Source organism: Rattus norvegicus, chromosome 10, assembly GCF_036323735.1.
Source record: "Rattus norvegicus strain BN/NHsdMcwi chromosome 10, GRCr8, whole genome shotgun sequence".
In the NCBI taxonomy this organism is placed as follows: domain Eukaryota; kingdom Metazoa; phylum Chordata; class Mammalia; order Rodentia; family Muridae; genus Rattus; species Rattus norvegicus.
This window is the reverse complement of record NC_086028.1, coordinates 90,756,542-90,777,705: the sequence shown is the minus strand read 5'-3', so window position 1 is coordinate 90,777,705 and position 21,164 is coordinate 90,756,542. Positions and strand designations below refer to the sequence as shown.

General features: G+C 49.3%; 1 protein-coding gene and 1 long non-coding RNA gene across 3 annotated transcripts in view; both read right to left on the bottom strand.

Annotated features, from left to right (window-relative positions):
- Mrc2 (mannose receptor, C type 2) overlaps window positions 1-15,955 on the bottom strand; it is a 61,305-nt gene extending 45,350 nt beyond the window's left edge. Inside the window, exon 1 of one of the 2 annotated variants that reach the window (XM_006247631.5) lies at window positions 15,587-15,955. In XM_006247631.5, coding sequence (XP_006247693.1) covers window positions 15,587-15,806 — 220 coding nt within the window. In that variant the 5' untranslated portion in view covers window positions 15,807-15,955. The remainder of the gene's footprint in view (window positions 1-15,586) is intronic. The other variant, NM_001024687.2, reaches the window with a different exon arrangement.
- Window positions 144-15,552, bottom strand: LOC120095186 (uncharacterized). Its single transcript, XR_005490472.2, has 2 exons — window positions 14,470-15,552; window positions 144-14,436 (listed from the first exon to the last, which is right to left on the bottom strand). It is a non-coding gene; the product is annotated as an uncharacterized LOC120095186 (long non-coding RNA).
- Window positions 15,956-21,164: the final 5,209 nt, after the last annotated feature.

Genomic DNA, 21,164 nt, shown 5'->3' with positions numbered 1-21,164 from the left:
ACTATACAGAGCCCTGGCTGTCTTGGAATTCACTACATAGAGCCAGGTTGGGCTTGAACTCAGAGACCCACCCACCTGCCTCTGTTCCTGAGAGCTAGGATTAACGGTGTGTGCCATCACACCCAGCCGTTCAAATATTTCTCTTCCCCAATGTTCTTCGATGCCTTTTCCTAATTTTGCTCCCCATAGCATTTATAAGAAAACACTGCCCTCACAGCTTCACCGTTCTCCTAACCTTGATTTCTTTTCCTCTTTGTTTCCTCCTTTTTCTTTTCTAAGATAGGGTTTCTCTGTGTAACCCTGGCTGACCAGGAACTTGCTCTGTAGACCAGGCTAACTTCACACTCAGAAGAGACCTACCTGCCTTTGCCTCCTAAGTGTTGGGATCAAAGGCGTGCACCATGGCCTGGGATATTAACTTAAAAATAATGGCGTTGGTGAGTGGAAGGGGTGGCTCGGTGGGCATAAGTGCCTGCTGTGAGAGCCTTGTGACCCGAATTTGAAGCCGCGTAAATACACAAATAAATGTAAAAAACAGGTTTTTGAAATAGACGTGTGTGGAGAAGCTGTCCCGACTGAAGTAGCTTTGCTGTCCCTCACTCACGTGCTGCTAAAGACTGTTCTGTGTCTGGTGCTGGGATCAGAGAACTGCTACCCTTCCTCACAGAACATTAAGGAGATGCAGATGTTGACAATCAGAAGATTAAAAGGATTGTTGAAATGTTTGTGAAATGGAGGGCAGAGACGCAGTTAAGAGGTTGAGAGCCACATTCCCCTTGCAGAGGTCTTGAGTTCAAGTCCCAGCACCTCACCAGGCAGCTCACATGTATTTCAGTGGTTTTCCTGTAATTATGACAGCATAGCACGTGTGTTCCTGGTGTCTGAAACGGTCAGAAGAAAGCATCAGATCCCCTGAAACTGGAGTTATGGATGGCAGTTAGCCACCATGTGGGTGTGAGAACTGAACCCAGGTCCTCTGCAAGCTTACCTGCCGAGCTATCTCTTTTGTTCCTTGAAAGCTTCTGAAGACTGAAAGGATACTGAGAGACCAGACCAACTCCATCTTGGGTTCAGGATCTATCTTAGAACACCCGATCTAAGGCTGAGTTAACCACCAGGCCTGGACCTAGCACTGGTTTCCAGGTCACTCCCTAGCAACCACCAATCAGGAGGAAAGCAGAAGTCACTGTTGTACCTAAAGATATTTACTTATGAAAGTCTATGGTTTGGCTTCCAGCACCAGCCAATCCTTTTAAAGGGCAACAAATACTGTAATAGCCCCTCCCCCAATCGCTGGAAACCCCCTCGCTGGTTTGCTTGACTCTTTAAAAGCTTGAGACTGGACTCAGGGCTTCCCCCTCCTGTCCTGCTGTGTCAGTGACGATGGCGTGTGGCGTGGCCGGAGCTGGAGCCTGAATAAAGCCCCTAGAGTGATGGCATTGGAACCGGCTCCCTGGTGGTCTTTTGAGGTTTGTGAAAAGGGAAGAACCAACTCCACAAAGTTGTCCTCCAATCTCCATGTGGCCACCTTGACACACACACCCTCCCCTCCCCAAAGATAATCCATAGAAATAACAACGTAAGAATTGTTCCGTCTGTGTGGTGTGCGTGTGTGTGTGTGTGTGTGTGTGTGTGTGTGTGTGTGTGTGTGTGTGTGTGATGTATACATGCACGGGAATATGTAGACCAGAGGTGGATGTCTTTCCGGATCATTCTCTACCTTCTATGTTGAGGGACAGCCTCTCCCTTGAACTCAGAGCTCACTGATTTAGCTAATCTAACTAGCCATCTTGCTCTGGGGTCTAGCTGTCTCTGCCTTCCGAGAGGGCTGCAACACCTGCCCAGCATTTCCAGATCTCCATGTCCTTATTACTCCTGAAATATGTATGTGATTTGGACAGATTTTTTTTTTTTTTTTTGCCATTTTGTTCAAAGTTTGTTAACTGCAGCCCTGAAGCTCTGCGCTGAAGGCCTAGAGAGGGAGCCAAACTTGAGACCCAAGTGCTTCTTACGAATGGTATTAATGAGGCCAAAGTGGGTGTAATGACACAGACTTGCAATCTCAGACACTTAAAAAGACACACAGAGGCAGGAGGATTGTGAGCCTGGGGCCAACTTGAGCTATATAGTCAGAACCTGGTCCCTAAAGTGGGGGATGGGCAAGGTGTAGGGGGAGACGTGAAGAAACAGATGCTTTCCAGGAAAAAAGAATGTAAGCTGGACATGGGAGCCCACACTTTCATTCCAGTACCCAGGAGACCCTCATAGGTGGATTTCTGTGAATTCAAGACCAGCTCGGTCTACATAAAGACTGCCGGGCCAGCCAGGGCTACATAGTGAAACCTGTCTCAAACACAAACAAACAAAAACAACCTCATAAAACATTGAAGTAGACAGCAAATAGGAGAAATCCACGAGCAGCCATGAGAAAAACAAACTCCGGTTTCAGGAAGTCCAATGCTATCATCTTCTGACCCCTGCAGACATCCAGCAGATACACAGCGCCATGCAGGCGAAATACTACACTGTATAGTCAGATATAATAAAATGAAAATGAAATATAATAAAATGAAATGAAAAATTTTAAATAAGGGGCATAGTCTGGGAGCAGCTCAAGTTCTGGCTGGCTCCGTAGAGCCATGTGCTGCAGGTTTGGACCTGACGCGTGAATGCATTAGGGGGAGAAAGGAAGAGCTGTTGGGAATCTTGGATCATGTGACTGCACAGTTGGCAGAATGGCAGCTGCCACCCTTTGACCTAAAATGCAGATGTGTTTAAGGAAAAACCCTTTCATAGTAATCACGGCTCCTAAATAACATGTAATTCAGTTTAGTGTGCGAGACACTGTTAAATTTGGGTGGCATTTTATTACCTTATCTCCCCTAAATACCCAATATAATTACACATATGTAGGGACATAATATACAAGTATAAACCACACGTTCTAGACTCTTGGTTCCATTTCATTCTTCACTCAAAGTACTGCCTTCTAAAATACTTGTGTGTGTGTGTGTGTGTGTGTGTGTGTGTGTGTGTGTAAGTCAAACCATTTTTATACCAAAATTTGGGCTTCAGAGCCATAGGAAAAGGCAAGGCAGATAATCTGAATTTGACCCTCAGACACCACATGGCAGAAGGCGGGGACGGACTTCAACAAGCTGCCCTCTGACCTCATGCTTGTGTGGCATGGCTGTCTATCATGCCTACATATACATTGAATTCATATATATATATATATATATATATATATATATATGCTAAATACCTTCCGGTGCGATCGATACACCATATATCACTTATTCCTTAGCTATTACTTCATAAAAATCATTATTATCATTATTATTAATATTTTAGACAGGGCCTCAATATGTAGCCCTGGCTTACCTGTAGTCAGGTCGGTCAGCTTTAAATTGAATAAATTGGCCCACCTCTGCCTCAGCCTCCAAAGTGCTGGGATCAAAGCTGTGTGTATTACACCTGATTTAATAAGTATAATTTCTTTGTTTTTGAAAAACAAGTACTTTTTTTTTAAAAAAAGATTTATTTATTTATTCTATGTAAGTACACTGTAGCTGTCTTCAGGCAACACCAGAAGTGGGCATCAGATCCCATTACAGACGGCTGTGCGCCACCAGGTGGTTATTGGGAATTGAACTCAGGACCTCTGGAAGAGCAGTGGATGCTCTTAACCGCTGAGCCATCCCTCCAGTCCAAGTACAACTCCTTAATCATAAATGCTACATTGAACTGACTTGTGACGCCCAACTTAAGATTTTCAACTTTAATACAGTAAAAGACACTCGTTGAATTTTGACTTTTCATGTTTTCCTGGTGGGCAGCGTGTGATCTGGTTCTCTGTCCACGCTAGGTAGCAGTGGTAAACCATAGCTCTCTCCGTATCCACCAAAGAGACAACCGGTGCTTTACAGGCTGCACGGCTCAGCTGTGACATCGGTCAGAGACAATATTAAGTGCTTTCTCCAACATTTGACTTTTGCTGAGTATTACTGTGGTGGTCTTTGTTGAAACCATCTTGAGACGTACAGACAGACAGGGTCTCGTTCACCATAGACTAGCCCCAGACTAGCAGCAGGAGATGCCCTTGGGCGGATGACTCACTGCCTCCGCCTCCCAGGTAGTGGGATTACAGCAGTGCATGCTGGGAAGGCGCTCTCCTGAGGTACTGAACCTTTGCTTTCTGAGTGCTAGTCGTTCTCTGTAGGTTTACCGGGCACTGTTTGGCTTTTGTTTGTTCACTGACTCATATGCGTGTGAGCGACTGAACTGATTACATTTTTCACGGTCTTCCCCCGCTGTGATCTCAGGAACCTCAGCGGCGCTAGAAACTGCCCGTCAGGTTACAAACTAGTTACCTCGCGTCCTACAGAAATCTCTTATTCATTGTTCTTCTGGGCTTTATTTAAAGGCAGACCCTTGCTCTGGTTCTTCCCCCACGCTTGTTACTACGGAAACACAGATTATCCGTTCTGCCTACTTTCCCGAGTTGGTTTTCAGTGTTTGATAGAAGTGGGGGTCATATGTACGGTTCAGCATCTGGGTTAGCACGTTCCAGTTTCACCCACACCACTGCAGGAAACTGTGGGCTGTTCATTCACTGCTGTGCACTGTGATACCCGACTGTGTGAAGTTCCGAGCCACCCATTCTATGGTCGAGGGCTACTTGGGGAGTTTTCACTGGAGGCTAATAGTTTGGGCTCTTTGATTGTTTGTTTTGAGACGGGGTTTCTCTGTGTCTCTCTGGCTGTCCTGAAACTCGCTCTGTAGACCAGGCTGACCTTGAACTCCCAGAGATCAGCCTGCTTCTACCTCCCAAGCGCCACCGCCTTACTTGGTTGGGTTTTTTTGTTTTTTGTTTGTTTGTTTGTTTTTGTTTTTTGGTTCTTTTTTTTCGGAGCTGGGGACCGAACCCAGGGCCTTGCACTTCCTAGGTAAGCGCTCTACCACTGAGCTAAATCCCCAGCCCCTTTGGTTGGGTTTTTAAGAATACTGCAGCTAGAAGCATTTCTGCTTTTTCTTCTTCTTCTTCTTCTTTTTTTAAATAACTGTAGTTTAAATCCCGTATGCTATCTACAAGAAACACTGAGGAAAAGGTGACTGGCGAGTGGAGTGGTACGAGGAGCCTGAAGAGAATCTGTGCCATCAGTCAGTGTCACACAAAACAAGGGAACATACTGTCACCAGAGTGACACGCTGGAAGGACACACATCCATGCAGCTTTCCCCACAATAATGTTTAGGATGTATCCAGTAATGAATGGGTTGAGTGGCATAGACAAGACAGCTGACCCAGAACTCTCAGGACTGCTGCACCAGGACAAAGAGAAGAGCCAAGCAACAGCGTCAGAGTAAAGGACACTGAAGAACCAAGACAGCTACACTTAAGACAGTCTTTAAAACCATTAACGGGGGCTGGGGACATGGTTCAGTTGGTAGAGTGCTTATCTATTATCTAACACAAGGCCCTGGGGTTGGTCTCCAGGGGCGCATGCCGGTAACTGGAGGATTGAAGGTCATCCCAACAGGTTTTGAGGCCAGCCTGGGCTACATGGGAGCCAATCTCAAAACAATACCTTACTGGGATGCAGAGGATTACTGTGAATTCAAGGCCATCTTAGACCGCATGGTGAATTCAGCCTCTATAGCAAGATCCAGTCTGGAAAGAAAGGGGAAGGGAGGAAGGGAGGAAGAAATGAACAGAAGGAGAAAAAGAAAAAATATTAGTGGGAGTTTTGTGTGGTGACAAACACCTACTGTCTGAACTCTCAGAAGGGAGGTAGGAGGATGGGAACTTTGAAGCCAGCCAGGTTACACAGTGAGATGAGACCTCACGCCAAACCAACCAAAAAGTTGGGTGGGGTGGTACCTTTAATCTCAGCATTCGGGAAGCAGAGGCTGTGAGTTCCCGAGTTCCAGATCAGCCAAGGCTACATAGAAAGGCTTAAAAAATAATAAAAACAAGGGCTGGAAAATGGCTCAGAGGTTAAGGGCACTCGCTGCTCTTCTAGAGGTCCTGGTTTAAATCCCAGAAACCACATGGTGGCTCACAACCATCTGTAATGGGATCTGATGCCCTCTTATGGTGTGTCTGAAGACAGCTACAGTATACTCATATAATAAATAAGTAAATCTTTTTTAAAAAAAAATAAAAACAAACGAACAAAAGTAACACAATGGGACAACTGGAAAATCCAAACATGAACTACATGCACACTAAAAAACAAAACAAACAAACAAGCAAACAAAAAACCCCAAAAACCAAAAACAACAAACATCTCTCCCATCAATCACTAATTAAGAAAATGCCCGGGGTTGGGGATTTAGCTCAGTGGTAGAGCACTTGCCTAGCAAGCTCAAGGCCCTGGGTTCAGTCCCCAGCTCCGGAAAAAAAAGAAAAGGAAAAAAAAAAAAAAAAAGAAAATGCCCTAAAGCAGTGGCTCTCAACCTTCCTAATGCTGCAACCCTTTAATACTCTTCCTTATGCTGTGGGGATCCCTAACCATAAAGCTATTTTGTTGCTACTTCATAACTGTAAATTTACCTGTTGCGAATCATAAAATGTAAATATCTAATATGCAGGGTGTCTAATATGTGTCCCCAAAGTGTTGAGAGCCACAGGTTTACAACCACTGCCCTTCACACTTGTCAGGATCTCACTGAGGCATTTTCCTAAGTGAGGCTCCTTCCTCCGGTAACGTTAGCTTGTGTCAAGTTGACAAAACTATCTAGTATAGATATTTTCATGTGTAACCACAACCTGAGAACTAGTATGTCCTTTGGATCCTCCTCTTTGCAAGCTGCTGCGTGAAATGGGAGCTCATTCACACAGAACCAATTTTGTGTGTGTTCACTCTCTAATACACCATCTGCGTTTTTCTATGGATTTTAGAGGTGTCTCTTAGCTACCAGGCAGGTGTTCATGTTCCTACTAGAGATCTCGGAGCAGTGTGATACCTTTCTTTTTCTTTCTTTCTTTGTTTGTTTCTTCCTTTCTTTCCTTTCTTTCTTCCTTCCTTCCTTTCTTCCCCTTCCTCCCCCTCCTCCTCCTCTCCACCTGCGTGCTGGGATTAAAGGTGGCGCCACCACTGCCCAGCTACTTCTCTTTTTCTTTGAATGAAATGCACTTTATAAATCTCACATAAGGGCTGGAGAGATGGCTCAGCGGTTAGGAGCACTGACTGCTCTTCCAGAGGTCCTGAGTTCAAATCCCAGCAACCACATGGTGGCTCACAACCATCCGGAATGGGATCCGATGCCCTCTTCTGGTGTGTCTAAAGACAGCGACAGTGTACTCACATACATAAAATAAATAAATAAATCTTAAAAAAAATAAATCTCACATAAAAATAGAACTAGTGAGCACCTGACTGTTTTGGGTATGTGCACACGGGTGTGTGTGTGAACATGTATGTGTACATTTACAAACCACGGATTCATATTGCATCTTCCTCAATAGCTTTCTTCGTGGGTCCTCTACAACAGCAGTCAGTACCACTGAGCCATCTCTCCAGCTCCAAGAGCCAATTGAATTTCTCGTTGCCTTTGTACCTTCTACATGACAGCTCATCATTTGAATTTCTTCAGGAATGATTAGCTGCAAACTGAAATTAAATTTCCTTTTTCTTTTTTTTGGTGCGAGGTGCAGAGCCAGGGGGTTGAACCCAGGGCCTTTCATACACTAACCGTGTCTTCCACTACTGAAATCCCTACTCCCAGCACCCACAGCCTCACGTACACTAACCATGTCCCCCACTACTGAACTGCTGGCCCCTAGCGTTTTCTCATTGTAAACTCCAGTTATCCCAACTGCATTTAAAAGTAAAAAGCTCATTTCCTATCTAAGTGCTGTTTCTGGTGTGCCTGACATTACATTTTTACAACAGCTTAAAGCTCTAAATTCTGGGGATTACCCTCCTCCATTGGACTTTCTACTGTTGACTTAGCCTGATGCCATCTGTTTTTCATGATCATGACATCATCTAAAACGTCCCTTATTGTCTTTGGAACACTTGTCTGCTTGCTTTCATTGTTTCCAACTCAATAAATATTTCCTAAATGCCACCGTGTCCCAGGCATTGAACCCGTGCAAGGATTAAAGAGCTGGGATGTAGCTCCCAGGCAGAAGTATATGCTTAGAATGCTCGAGGCCCTCAGAGACTCCCAGGAACACGGCCCCACACTGTCCCCCAACCAAACATCCTGCTGAGAGAGGCAGGAGAGAACTAGCCACACAAAGGCTGGGGAAGGTGGCAGCTGGAAATATCAGAGGCTCTGGAGGCTTCTTGCTGAAGGCTGTGTCCAGCCTGGGGCATGCATGCTCAGGTATGAGCTAGGTGGAGAGACAGATCTGCAGGAAGCTGGTGTCATGGATGCTGAGGAAAGCAACTAGGGTGGCTTTTGTGGGCAGCACGACACACTCCGTGGCTGCAAAATGCTCCACGAAGGAAGTGAAACCATGCAGAAGTGAGTGTGGTAAACAAGGACCTGAGGTAGGCAGAGCCACTAAGGGTGGGGTGACGCCCTTCCCAATGTGGTTTACACGTACTTTTAGAAAGTCACTTGGTTTTGAGGTGCATCTAGGCTTTTAGTGGAACCAAAGGCAAAGGATCCTGGGGCTTTGGACATGGCTCAGTGAGTAAAGAGCTTGCTGCCCAAGCCGGGGATCCAAGTTTGGACACCTGATGCCCATGTAAAAAGCTGGCTGTGGAGTGGTGGTACACCCGTCATCCAGAGCGCCATCCAGAGCGCCATCCAGAGCAGGGAGGGACAGGGCAGGGACACTGGTCAGCTAGCCTAGCCAATGGTGAACTGCAGGTTCAGTGAGAGACACTGCCTCGAAAAGTAAGGCAGAGCATGGCCTTAAAACCCTGCACCCCAAAAGCAGAGGCAGGGGCATTTCTGTGATTTTGTGGCCAGTCTGTTCTACAGAGTGAGTTTCAGGATGGTCAGGGCTGCACAGAAAAACCTTGTCTCAAAAAGCCAAAACCCACAACCAACCCACCAAAACTCTCACTTTACCCCTTCTTACAGTGGCTTTAGTTATTTTTACTTTATGTGGATGAGTGCCTGCCTGCATGTATGTGTGTATGTGTGGATACCACATGGGCGCCCGTGGAAGCCTGAAAGGGACACTGGATGCCCCTGGAAACTGGCGCTACAGATGGTTGTGAGTCACCTGACATGGGTGCTGGAAACCACACCTGGATGCTCTACAGGGAGCAGTGAGTGCCTTTAAATGTGTTGAGCCATCTCTCCAGCCCAGGGCAGAGGGTATTGAGGACTGTGTTGTCATTTAAGCCCCTTGATATTCTTGGGTTTTCTTTCTTCTTTTTTGTTTGTTTGTTTTGTATTAGTATAGAATATACAATTCAGGGCATGAGGAGGGGAGTTAAGAGGGTAGTAGAGAAAGGCTGAGAGATAGAGGGAGGGAGGGAGAGTGACAGAGAGAGGGAAGGTGGGAAAGAGGGAGAGGGAGAGGGAGAGGAGTAGAGGCCAGCCATGCATGTGGAGAGAGGGGGGGAAGGGAATGGGGAGTGAAGGGACAAAAGGGGAAGAGGATAAGAGCAAGAGAGTAGGAGTGGGTTTTCTTTCTTTCTTTCTTTCTTTTTTTTTTTTTTTTTTTTTTGGTTCTTTTTTCGGAGCTGGGGACCGAACCCAGGGCCTTGCGCTTCCTAGGCAAGCGCTCTACCACTGAGCTAAATCCCCAACCCCTTCTTTCTTATTAGTAATAAAAACAGCAGTAACTTAGGATACTAATAGCACGAGGTGTGTATCTCAGACATCCGTTATCTGACTTGTGTGTGACTCTCACGCAACACCCTACGAGGTGGAGTGTTCTTTTGCTTGCCTGCCAAAGGAAGACAGCAGCGCCTGAGCTCACACAGCCTTCCAATTAATTCTTGTCTACGGATTCTTCTCCATTACTAAGTCCGGAGGATTGAGGGAGAAAGGACACACGCTAGACCAACCCACTCCCTGCCTCAGTCTATAATAGACCACACCAATGACCCTTTCAAACACCCCTCAGGGATCAGAGAAAGCTGGCTTAGAGTTTCCCTCTGGAAACTACATGGCTTGAACTTAAACTGTTCGGCAAGGCTCATGTGTTACAGTCTTATGGGTGTTGGGGAATTGCTAAGACACCGAGGTCCCAAACCTAATCAATGGATTGATTCTTGCTGAATCCACCCTCCTGATAACCTATTGGAAGCGGAGTCTTGCTGAAGGAAGTTGCCCCTTGTCCTGGCTCTCTTCTGCTTTTCCAGCTGCCACGAGGTTGGTAGTTTTCCATCAGGTCCTCCGCCCTGACTTTTGACCTTGCCTCAGATTCAAAACAACTAGACCATGGGACCACAGGTTGGTCCCCTGAAACTGCTGACCAAAGTAACGTCCCCCTTTTTGTGTCAGGTGTTTATCACGGCGATAAAAAGACCAACACAATCATCGCGGGTACAACATTTCGACCCGCTTCCTGAGAAATCCAAGAGGCGTGGCCTTTCGCTGTTCTAAGGTTTATCGTTGTGGGTTAGGAGTAGCCTTACCTCCTAGGTATTCTTTTTTTTTTTTTTTTTTTTTCAGAGCTGGGGACCGAACCCAGGGCCTTGCGCTTCCTAGGCAAGCGCTCTACCACTGAGCTAAATCCCCAACCCCCCTCCTAGGTACTCTTAAGATACTAGAGTCTTGAAGGGAAGCTCAGGAGAAGCCGGGAAGGCCAAGGAAAGGAAGGACCTACTTGGTAGAAGGTACGGTGAGCAAAGGTCTGGTAGTGGGAAGGACTCAGGGAGTGTGGAGCAGAGCATGCTGGGAAGGTGATAGAGGAGGCTTGGGGCCAAGACGCTGGAGCAGCTAAAGTTTCACAGCTGTCTCCTGGAGGGGTACCACACAGCCAGAGGAACCAAAGTGGGCGGAGGCCGTCAGAAAGCACGGGTCAAGTCAGTGGGGGGTCTGCACTTTTATTTTTTAGTATAATTTAATATTTAGGAATATGGGTGCTTTGTCTTACGTGTATGTCTGTGCACCATGTGTATTCCTGGTGCCCTAAGAGGCGTTAGATTCCCGGGACTGGAGCAACAGACGGTTGCAAGCTGCCATGTGGGTGATGGGAATCAAAACCAAGTCCCGTTAACCACAGGGCATCTCTCCAGCTCCGGGGATCTGTACTCCGAAGGTATAGAGAGAGGAGGGTGGCCCTAAGACTAAGTGTAGACGGGAACCAACAATTAGGGCTCCCGCTGCAACCCATGGTGAGCCTGCCGTCTGGAGGAAGCAGTCCAGTCTACTTCCTGGGCGGTTGGAGCTGGCTGTCCCCAGCATTTCCTGGGCCATAGATGTCACTGTGCAGCTCCTCTAGCCTTCTGAGGAGTAACTAGAATCTACAGAGCTCAGGGTGACTTCTAAGAGCTGTGCCGCCATTCCAGTGGCTCATTCCACCCAGATTTATAGGACTCTCCTCATCTTGTGAAGGACTAAAAAGATACTTTTCCTGTCAGTGACACTGAAGCCCCCCAAATCCAGGGAGACCACCATGGAGGTGCAGGGCAGGGAGTTAGACTTAAAGGAAGAATGTCTGTCTGTCTGCCTACCTGCCTGCCTGCCTACCTATGTATCTATCTATGTATCTGGTTTTTCAGGACAGGGTTTCTCTGTGTAGCCCTGTCTGTCCTCACTAAGGTCTGCCTGCCTCTGCCTTCAGAGTGCAGGGATTAAATGTGTGCGCGCTGCCTGCCGCTGCCACCACCACCGCTCAGCCTGGAGGAACAGGTCTTAGTCATCTTGATCTCGTCACTGTACAGGGTCGGGAAACATGAGGAGTGGATGAACAATTGGCTATGTGAATGAAATCCCACCTCCGTGAACTGGGGTGCCCGGCTGCAGCTTCTTCAGGCTTTCGGCAATTATTTACCAAGGCCTCTTTGGAGGGGAACATCCTAAGGGCCCAAGGGAAGGAGGAGGAAACTTAGTCTCTGCCTCTGGGCCCCATGGAGATGTATGAGAACCAAGCACTCCAATAACTGACAACAGAAAACTCCCATCCCCTCTCTTCTTCACTGTCAGGACACGTGGGTGGGTGTTCTGTTTGGGTATAAAAGCGTGGTCTTCAGTACACTGCTTGGAGTTAGTCTTTTGATTAGATCATACAGGCTTTAACCTAATGGATGAACTGCTCCAGTGACCGGGTCTTAATGGTATTATTGGGCAACCAGGAAGTAGGGTCTGGTTGGAAGGAGGAGGACACTGGAAACTTGTCTTTGAAGTATATACCTTGTCCTTTGTGCTTCTCTGTCTTCCTGGCTGCCTTCCTTTGCAGCCATTACCCTTTTGTTATGCTTCTGCCTCCTCAGGCTTAGGGCAATAAAACCAGCTGACTTCAGGCTGAAGTCTCTAAGTCTAGAGCCAAAGTAAACCCCTCTTCCCCTAGGTTGTTTAGATGAGGCAACTGAGTCAGTGACAAGCACGCTAACACACAGGGTAACTGTGGGCTTGGGGTCCCAGGCAATGCTCCTGCTTTCTGCAGTGCTTCTGTTTGGTGCTGCGAGGTTTAGACGCTCTGGCCGCACCTGCAATGGAGTCCTGTTCACTGCTCTCTAGTGGTGTGGTCTTGACAAACCAAGAGCAGCTCTAACATTTGACTCCCAGGGGCTGAGATGAGATCCTCCCAGGGATAAGAGATTTGAGGAACCACCACGGAAGAAACAAGGAAGGGCGTTTACTGCTGTTACTTTGTCCCAAGCCCCTGGAGGAGCACGGAGACCCTGGAGGAGCACGGAGACCCTGGAGGAGCACGGAGACCCTGGAGGAGCACGGCGATCCTGGCAGCTTGCCTGAGCCAGGTAGGTGGCGTTTTATTGAGGAGGACAGTGCTCAGGTCTTTTCGCCTGGTCAGGAGCTGGTTAACATGCAGTGGTTTGTCCAATTACTCTGGCAGCAGGGATAGAACCTGACACTTCTCAGAGGGAATGCCAGCCATCTTTGTATGACTTTTAGACAGAAGTCCTTCCCCGCAGGAGGACTGCCCGAGGTTTCCTCATTGCTCCACCTAGACAGCAGATCCCTCTATTCTAACCCACGGCTCCCTTTTGTGCTAGGAAACCTCCAGCACCTTAGAGCGCCACAACCAACCCACAGGTGGCATCTTCATCTCGGCCTTACGGGCATCTGGCCAGTGTCCTTCTCCTTTTCCTTCAGAGACCCAGGACACTTCTACAAAATATTCAGGGGCACTGCCATCACCATCCTGACCTGCTTACCCTTCAGCCCTTCCTGCTCTCTCCTCCCTGGACCACATGTTTGCCTCTATTTCTGGTCATTTACCGTCCTTGGTCCTAGCCTTTTACTTTCTAGATGTGTCCAAAATAAATCACCAGACTCCTCTTAAGACTCTATTTTGTACTCTGCAGAAATGGGTCCAGTAATACCTACCTCTTTGGGTTATTATCAGAATTCAATGAGAAATTGGATGCTGAGCACTTGACAGGGCTTCCGGGTTGAGAGGACACTCACCCTCAGAGCCTCTACCCCACACGAACGGATCGACCTGAGTCATTCTCCTGAGAGACGCATCCTAACTCTTCTGAATCACTTGGCTCAGTGCTGTGCACATGGAGACCAGCAACACAGCGAAAGCACATTTTATGGAGTCGCAGAATTCTGGCATCCTACATTAGGAATTCCTTCAGTCCTTTCACCTCTGATCCCCAAGAAGAGCTGCCATTCTTCATCCAGAGCCCACTGGGCTTCCTGCTGGTGATGAGGAAGCTGCCTGTCCCCTCACCCCCATTCTCCCTCCACCTCCCATAAGCACTTCTTTCTAGAGCCAAGGTTCCCCATGCCAGTGACATCTAACCCAGCTTCCCAGCCAGATAAGGGACCCATGGAAGTTGGCAGGGTATGGGTAGGAGAACCCAAGGCCAAGGGGTCAGTGTCGTGTTTGTTCAGTGACAGCGAAGTTGTGGGATTTTTACCCTGCTGTGCTTGTCCCTCAGTCCACAGATGTGTAAGTCCAGGCCGGGCCTCCTCAGGGCTGGGGTGGGTGATCCAGGCCACACAACAGACAGTCTGAGAGAGTAGGGAGACCAGGAAGCACAGGGACACAGAAAGCCTCCTTTTCCTCCCCAACTGGGCCTCTCATCAGGCATCTCCACCCCCTGTCAAAAGCTCCCTGGGGGAAAAGACCAAGTCAGCACTCTGGCCCAGCTCTTTCCCTGGGCCTGGCTTTAAAACCCAAGCTACATCTCTTAGAATTGGCCATCCCTTCCCTCCTCCCTCGCATCCTCTGTCTACAGAGGAGGGAGTAAGACTCTGGCAGGAACGCCGGAGGTAAGGGACAGGCAGGCTGTGTGCTCCGAAGCTGCAAGGCTCTCTGGCTTGCTTCTTGTCTATGCAGGCTTCAGGTCTAGGTGGGAGGGAAGGTCGGTGGAGCCTCTTATGTGACTGTGGGTCACCATGACCCTACCTTTCCCCTCAGCAAATGCCCTCAGCACACCAGGCCACCGTAAAGGCCTCAGACTCTTCTGGGGGCCCTCTAGTCCTAGCACAAAGCTGCAGCTGCGGTTCCGTCCCTTTCCACTCACTCAGCCCCCGATTAAACATAAAAAGGGGACGTGGAGGCAGCACTCGGCACGGTTTTAAAAATTCCAAGCGCCCCCATCCCCCAAGATCTACCCCATTAATGTTTATCAGTGTTGAGCTTTTTGGCGAGGGACTTGTCTGACCTCACATTTCAGTTAGTTCAAAAAAATACAAAAACAAAAAAGAAAAGAGAACAACAACAAAAATATACAGAAAAGAGAAGGGTATAGTTTTGGGGGTTTGTGTGGTTGGCTTTCTGTGGGTTGTTGGTTTGCATCTTTAGAAACTCTTTTGCATCAAAGATTGTCCACTTTGGAGAAGTGCCAGTTTGGCCAGAATTGACCACACAAAGTGAGGAAACGAACACGAACGAACACACACACACACACACACACACACACACGAACACACAGACGCACACGCGCTCGGTCCTCCTGGCACAAAACTGTTCCACAGGGTTCCGATCGAACGGTGCAAAAGTCCTCTGCTACAAGCTGTCCTTGAAGACCAAGTAAGAAAACAAAAAGACCCCACTGCCAGACACTGAACAGACGATTGACCCCTCACGTACAGACTAAGAAACAATGCGCCTCTGGCTCTCCGGTTGTATCTCAAGGTACCCAGACCAGCGCCGGGAGGGCGCCGGGGGTCCGGGTGACCGAGACACGAGTAGTCACCAGCCCTCCCTCTCCCTCCCAGGCCCCGGTGCCTCAGCTCCCCTCCCCCGCCGCCTGCCACATCTGGTTCCACTCAGGTCCTCCCCCACCTCCAGGCGCGCTCCTCCTCCCATCCCCTCCCTAGCTCCCAGAAAAGTGGAGACGAATTTTAAAAACCCAGTCACACACACACACACACACACACACACACACACACACACACACACACACACACCACTTCTCCAGAAAAGATGGGAATGAGGAAAAAAAAAGGAGGGAAAAGTCAAGAGGCCCCACTCCCCGGCGGGCCGGCCCCCGAAGTTGGCCAAGTTGGCAGCGCCTTACCCAGGAGGGCGGCGGCGGAGTCTGCCGGGTGGCCAAGACGAAGTCCCCCGAGAAGTAAGACGCAGCGCAGCAGGTGACGAGGCCAGGGCGCCAGGGCAGGTCGGATGGGTCCCATTCCTGCGACGCTCGGAGGACGCGAGGACCCAGCGCGCACGGCGTGGCTGCGTGCAGAGACAGCCCGAACGCTGTGCTGGGATGACCGCCGACAAGGGGATCGCATCCTTCTCTGGGTCCGGACGAAGTGATGCCTCCCGGAGAGGAGGGAGGAGGCAGGCCCCGCGGAGGGAGGGCAGAGGGAGGAGCGCAGAACCCTGGAGGAGGGTTTGAGGGGCAGAGGGGAAGGGAAGCGGGCAGCGTGGGAGGGGAAGGAGGAGGCGCGGGGGCGCGGGGGCGAGAGGCTGGAGACCCGGCTTCAGGGAGTGCGTGTCGGGAGGCGAAGGCTGGAGAAGAGGATCGGCGAGGTCCACAAGGACCCCAGCGTGCGCTCTTTATCTTCCCCTATTCTGCTTCTTAATTCCTTCCCGCCTTGTCTTCCCTCTCTTTTCAGCCCGGGCCTGGAGCCCCAGACGCTGCGTCACAGCTTCTCCTGCTGGCTCGAGAGGCGAAGCAACTGCAAAACTTTCTGCAGAACTTCACCGCGTGGCGAAACCTGGGCGGCTGTAAGTCCTGGCCAGCCTAGGGCGGGGATGCGCGACTGACTCAGGTGGCCAGACTTGGGCCCTCAGCATCCCCTCCATCCTGCTTCTTCTGCCAGGTTTTAGCGGCTAAGCATCCTAGGGCAACCCCCCACCCCCCAGTATGGTGGAGAAGAGGAGGAGCCCAGAACTCCGCCACCCGCGCGGAGGTTGGGGGAGGGGAAGGTAGCGCTCCTGTTGCTTGTGAGCAGCGCAAACAATTCTTGATCATCTTGTTTCAGCATGTGTGTGACCCTTGTGTCAGTGTCCCTGGCACAAAGAATGTAACACTTGAGCTGATAGGGGCCTCTACATCCAGAGACCTGGGACAAAAGCAGACCACTGGATGTCCCAGAAGACCTACATCATTCCCACCAGCTGGGCTGCTGGCCGGTAGCAAAGAACAAAACGGAAATTTCATGAAGACAATCCAGTTACTTAGCATTATGCAACAGGTCAGATGGCAGCGTAGAGCACTGGACCGAGAATCTGGATTTTGGAGGGCAGCCGAAACCTACCTCTGATTTCCCAAACAGTCTCGAAAGCGATGCTTGGGAACTCCGGCTGAGGAGAGCAGGGTTGAGACTTCTGGATTCCAACAGCACAAAGCAGACTCACCTTTTCCCATCACAAGTGATCAAAACACTGTAAAACTGTAATGTAAGTTTTATTGTTTCCTGCACTAGCCACTGCGGGCTTTTTGGGAAATAACAGACGTGACTTTTCATGGCTCCTGCTGTAGGCAATCTTTCAGTGTCTGCAATAAAGAATCGGCTCCAGGGAGGCTCCTCCTTGGCCCTTCTGTGCTCTGCAAACTGAGATTCTTGGCTTAATACAGCCCACTGATTGCAGGTTCCCCCAAAAGAGCACCTGCAGGCCCCTGGAAAGGTTCCACTAGCCACAGCCCTGACTGTCAGCCAAGTGAACAAAGCCCCTTACCCTAAGGCTAACTTGGGCTGGGTTGCCTATTGGCTTCTGGAAATTGTTCACAGCTTCACTGGCCCCTTGAAGCCTCTCTTCTTGGTTTGACTTGTCTTGGGATCCTAGAGTCCTGTACACACCTGACTAGGCTAGGGCTGCCTTCCCTTGGCTCCTCCCTCCTTACAAGTCTTGTCCCCTTTGAGAATCTGCCGGCTAGAATGAGCTGCACTTCCCTATCTGAACAGCCTAAATACAGGATGCTTCTGGAATAGAATCGGATCCCTCCTCCACCAGCCAGAGTAGGTTTTGGTACTACCCAGCTGGCAGAGCAAAAGCCAACACCTTGCCATCGCTCGGGTGTGACAAGGCTCCAGCCAGTTGTCCACACAAGCCCCACTGTGTGTTTACACAATCAGCCCTCTCCTGTCCTCTCACAAAACATCATCCTGTGCCAACTGCTGGGAAGACAGACAAGCCAACACACTTGTAGTTCTGTGAGTTTCATTTGATGGGAAAAAGAAACTTTTTGCCACATTCAAAGCTGAGAAGAGCTTGCTGCTGGGGGCGGGGGTTGGGGAGGTTAGTATGAAATGCTAACAGAGTCTTGTTCAAGGCCCTCAAGCCTGTTCTAGTCAGGGCTGTTTACTATGTGCTACCTACTGGCTATATCTGCCCAGGCCCCTGTCCATAACTACCATGGCTTAGATCTTGGGCAGAGAGCTGGGCCAAAACTGGACAACTCTGCAGTGACTTCTGGCCCAGTCCTTCATCGCAAAAAGGCCCTCTGAGGCTAACTGTTGTGGTACATGGCTGTAATTCCAGCACTTGGGAAACTGAGGCAGGAGGTCTGCCTAGCGTTCAAGGTCATCCTGCACTTTATAGTGAGTTTCAGGTCACCTGGACTATTATGTGAAACCCTGTCTCAAAATAGAGGTTGTCTCCCTATGCTTCTACAGCAAGATAGGAGGTAAAGCAGCTCGAGGCCACACAGCCTGGCACACACGGTGGCAAACAAGGCTCTGTCTTAAATAAGGAAGGTGACTGTCCTCTGACCTCCACGTGCATGCCATAGCACATGCACATACACAGGAAACAAAGGACCCCGTGGCTCAGTTGTCAACGGAACTATCAGGGGTGCAGGGATATCATGAAGGCTGAGACTTGAGGTACCCAGGTTCTGTACTTTTGAATTCTTATGACAGAGGGCCAGGGCCTGTACCCGAGGCCTACTCACCATCTAGTGGTGGGACAGTTCCTAACTGACAGCCCGTTACATGCCAGGCACCTGGCTGGACGCTTGGCACTCAGTGGGGTCTCTGACCAGGTCTGGACTTGTGCTAAGATACTTCTTGCTACAGTGAAATGGGAACGGAGAATCAGCTCTTCTTCAAATGTGGACTCTTTCAGCCACAGTGTGCTTGGAGGGATGGTTTTCATCAGAGCAATCCCGTGGAAGGAACCCACACTCTGGAGTACAGGACGAATCGGGTCCCTTCACTCATCCTCTTGGTGACCTTTGGCAGTTACTTCTACTCCTTCTCAGTTCATAGAGACTTGTAAGTGGGGCCATGATTCCCACTAGTATTAAAACTTAAACATTTACATTCGGGACGGCACAGTACTGAATCTATTCTGGAAATAGAACCTTCTCTTTATTGGTCTTTGTTGTTTGGACATCAAGGAGTCTCCCTTACTCCGTGACCCTTCACGCTGCCTGCTTTGTTTCCTCCTCAGTACCCATGAGATCTGTCAGGGCTGGTTAATCATGATTGAGACACTGTGTGCCATGAGAGGAAACATATAGCCTCCCCTTGTCACTGAACCTTTCCAGGTTTAACTATGTACAAAAAAACCAGAATCCCAAAGTGTAACCACATCTCAAGTGTCTTCATGCCCTGTGCAGTTGGCTAGTAAATGCACATACATAGATAGACCAGCAGAGGTCGGTGCAGATGCCCAGGGGTGGGTAAGTTGAGTCTCGGCTCCCCCATTCACTTAGTTACAAGTCCTTAACAGTTGCCGCCCCCTCTCTGTCTCAGGACCCAGATACACATATTGATGCCTTTACCCACTGTACTTAACGGTTGTTTGCCTTCTCTTCGGTTGGCGATGCAGCGAGCAGAACCACCTAGCAGGCCAGACCTACAGCAAAGCTTCAGAAAGGAGGACAGGAGACACTGGGGACGTAACTGGATGGTCAGGAGGAGGCTGTGAGACTTGGCTGGCTCTTGCTTGAAACAGCTAGAGAGGAAATGTGAGTCCAAAGAGGCACACCGGACTGTCCCACTCCATACCCTTCCCATGCTAGAGTCTAGTCCAGTTGAGACTGGCCCTTGCCCTTTCTACCTCTTCCTAGTTCTCACCACACAATCTCCCCAGTGGCTCTCCTCAGGCAGGGCACCTCTTCCCCCAGCACAGAGAGGGTCCCAGAGGGACTGGGCTAAAGGGAAAAAAGCTATGCTGGAGACAGCTTCAAATTTCTACACTGGGCTCCAGGCTGTGCAGTTCTAGAGAATTTATCATTCACCTAAAGGACCATCTCTTCCCTATCCCATTACTGGCAAGTACTTGGGGGAGCACTTTGGCACTTGTCATCTCTTGGCTAACCTACCCCATCATGGATACCTGAGAATTCTGTCAGCTGTCCCTAGGTCCTTCCCCTCTCCCTGGAAGGACTCCCTGTCTGTGTCTCCCAGGTTCAGCCTGAAGTCTGTTAGTGCAAACTGCTCTTTTGACTCTCAACTTGCCTTTTAGCTCCCAGAAGCTAAGAGACGGCTGCAGTCCCATCCAGGAGGAAAGAGGTACAGAGTTTCTTCCCAAATCTAGGAGTCCAGACTTTGACTACCAAGAGTTTGGGACACAAACGCCTTAGAGAAGCCACAGGAATGTTGCCAGCTGTCAGCAGGGCCTCGGAGTAAGTTCAGAGCAGACAGACTCGGGACTGGGAGCCCAGGCTGCCACAGGATTCAAAATGCCTGCTTCTCAGACATCCTTGCTGTTAACTCTGCCTAGGTCAGGCACATGCTGATAACGGAGTTCACAGAGGGGTGGGGGTTCTCCTGAGGAGACAAAGACATGAGCTGAAGAACAACCAGTTAGGTGGGACAGAATCTCCAGAACTTTCTGTCACCCAGCTGGTATGTGTCACCCTGGCTGTTCTCCAAGGCCTCCCCAACCTGGAGTACAGTGTACTCTCCCTAGAATTTCTCTCCTTTCTTCTGGTTCATGCTTGGAAGATACTGGCAAGAGACCTGGACTACAGTGAGTTCCAAGTCAGCTTGTGTTAGAATGAGATCCTGTCTGAACAAGGCTGGGCCCAGTCCCTCCAACAGGGGCCCAGAAGAGGTAAAAAGAAAGTTCAAAGTACTCAACTGCCCCAATCCGCTCTCAGCCTTTGGTGGAGCCTAGACCAAGAGGAGCCAAGTGGCTGTGTCCAGCTGGCTCAGTCTCCACTCCAGCCTGAGGAGGCTGGCTAGCCCTTCCCCAGCTTCCAGTGTAGCAGCAAGCCATAGTAGACTGGGCACCTGGGGAGTTCTGTTCTGTTTCCCAGGAGTCTACTGGATGCAAATGCATGCAGGCTAAGTACTGAGTACTAAGTACTGAGTTCTGAGCACTGAGTTCTGAGCACTGTAGGCTGGGCTGAGATGGTTGGTATGATCAGACGGTGGGTTGCCATCCATGAATCTTTGTTTTTTCATTCTGTTCTTGAGGTTTTTATTTTTAGCTCAGTGTAGTGGCACGTGCCTTTAATTCCTGTACTCAGGAGGCAGAAGCAGGCAGACCTCTGTGAGTTAAAGGCCAGCCTGGTCTACAAATCAAATTCCAAGACAGCTAGGGTTGCATAGTGAGACCCTGTCTCAAACAAAACAAAACAAGAAATAATGGTAATTTTAATTTTTGATGTGTATGAGTGTTTTGCTTTCATGTTTATCTGTATAGGTGTGTGTCTGTTTCCTGTGGAGGGCAGAAGAGGGTGTCAACAC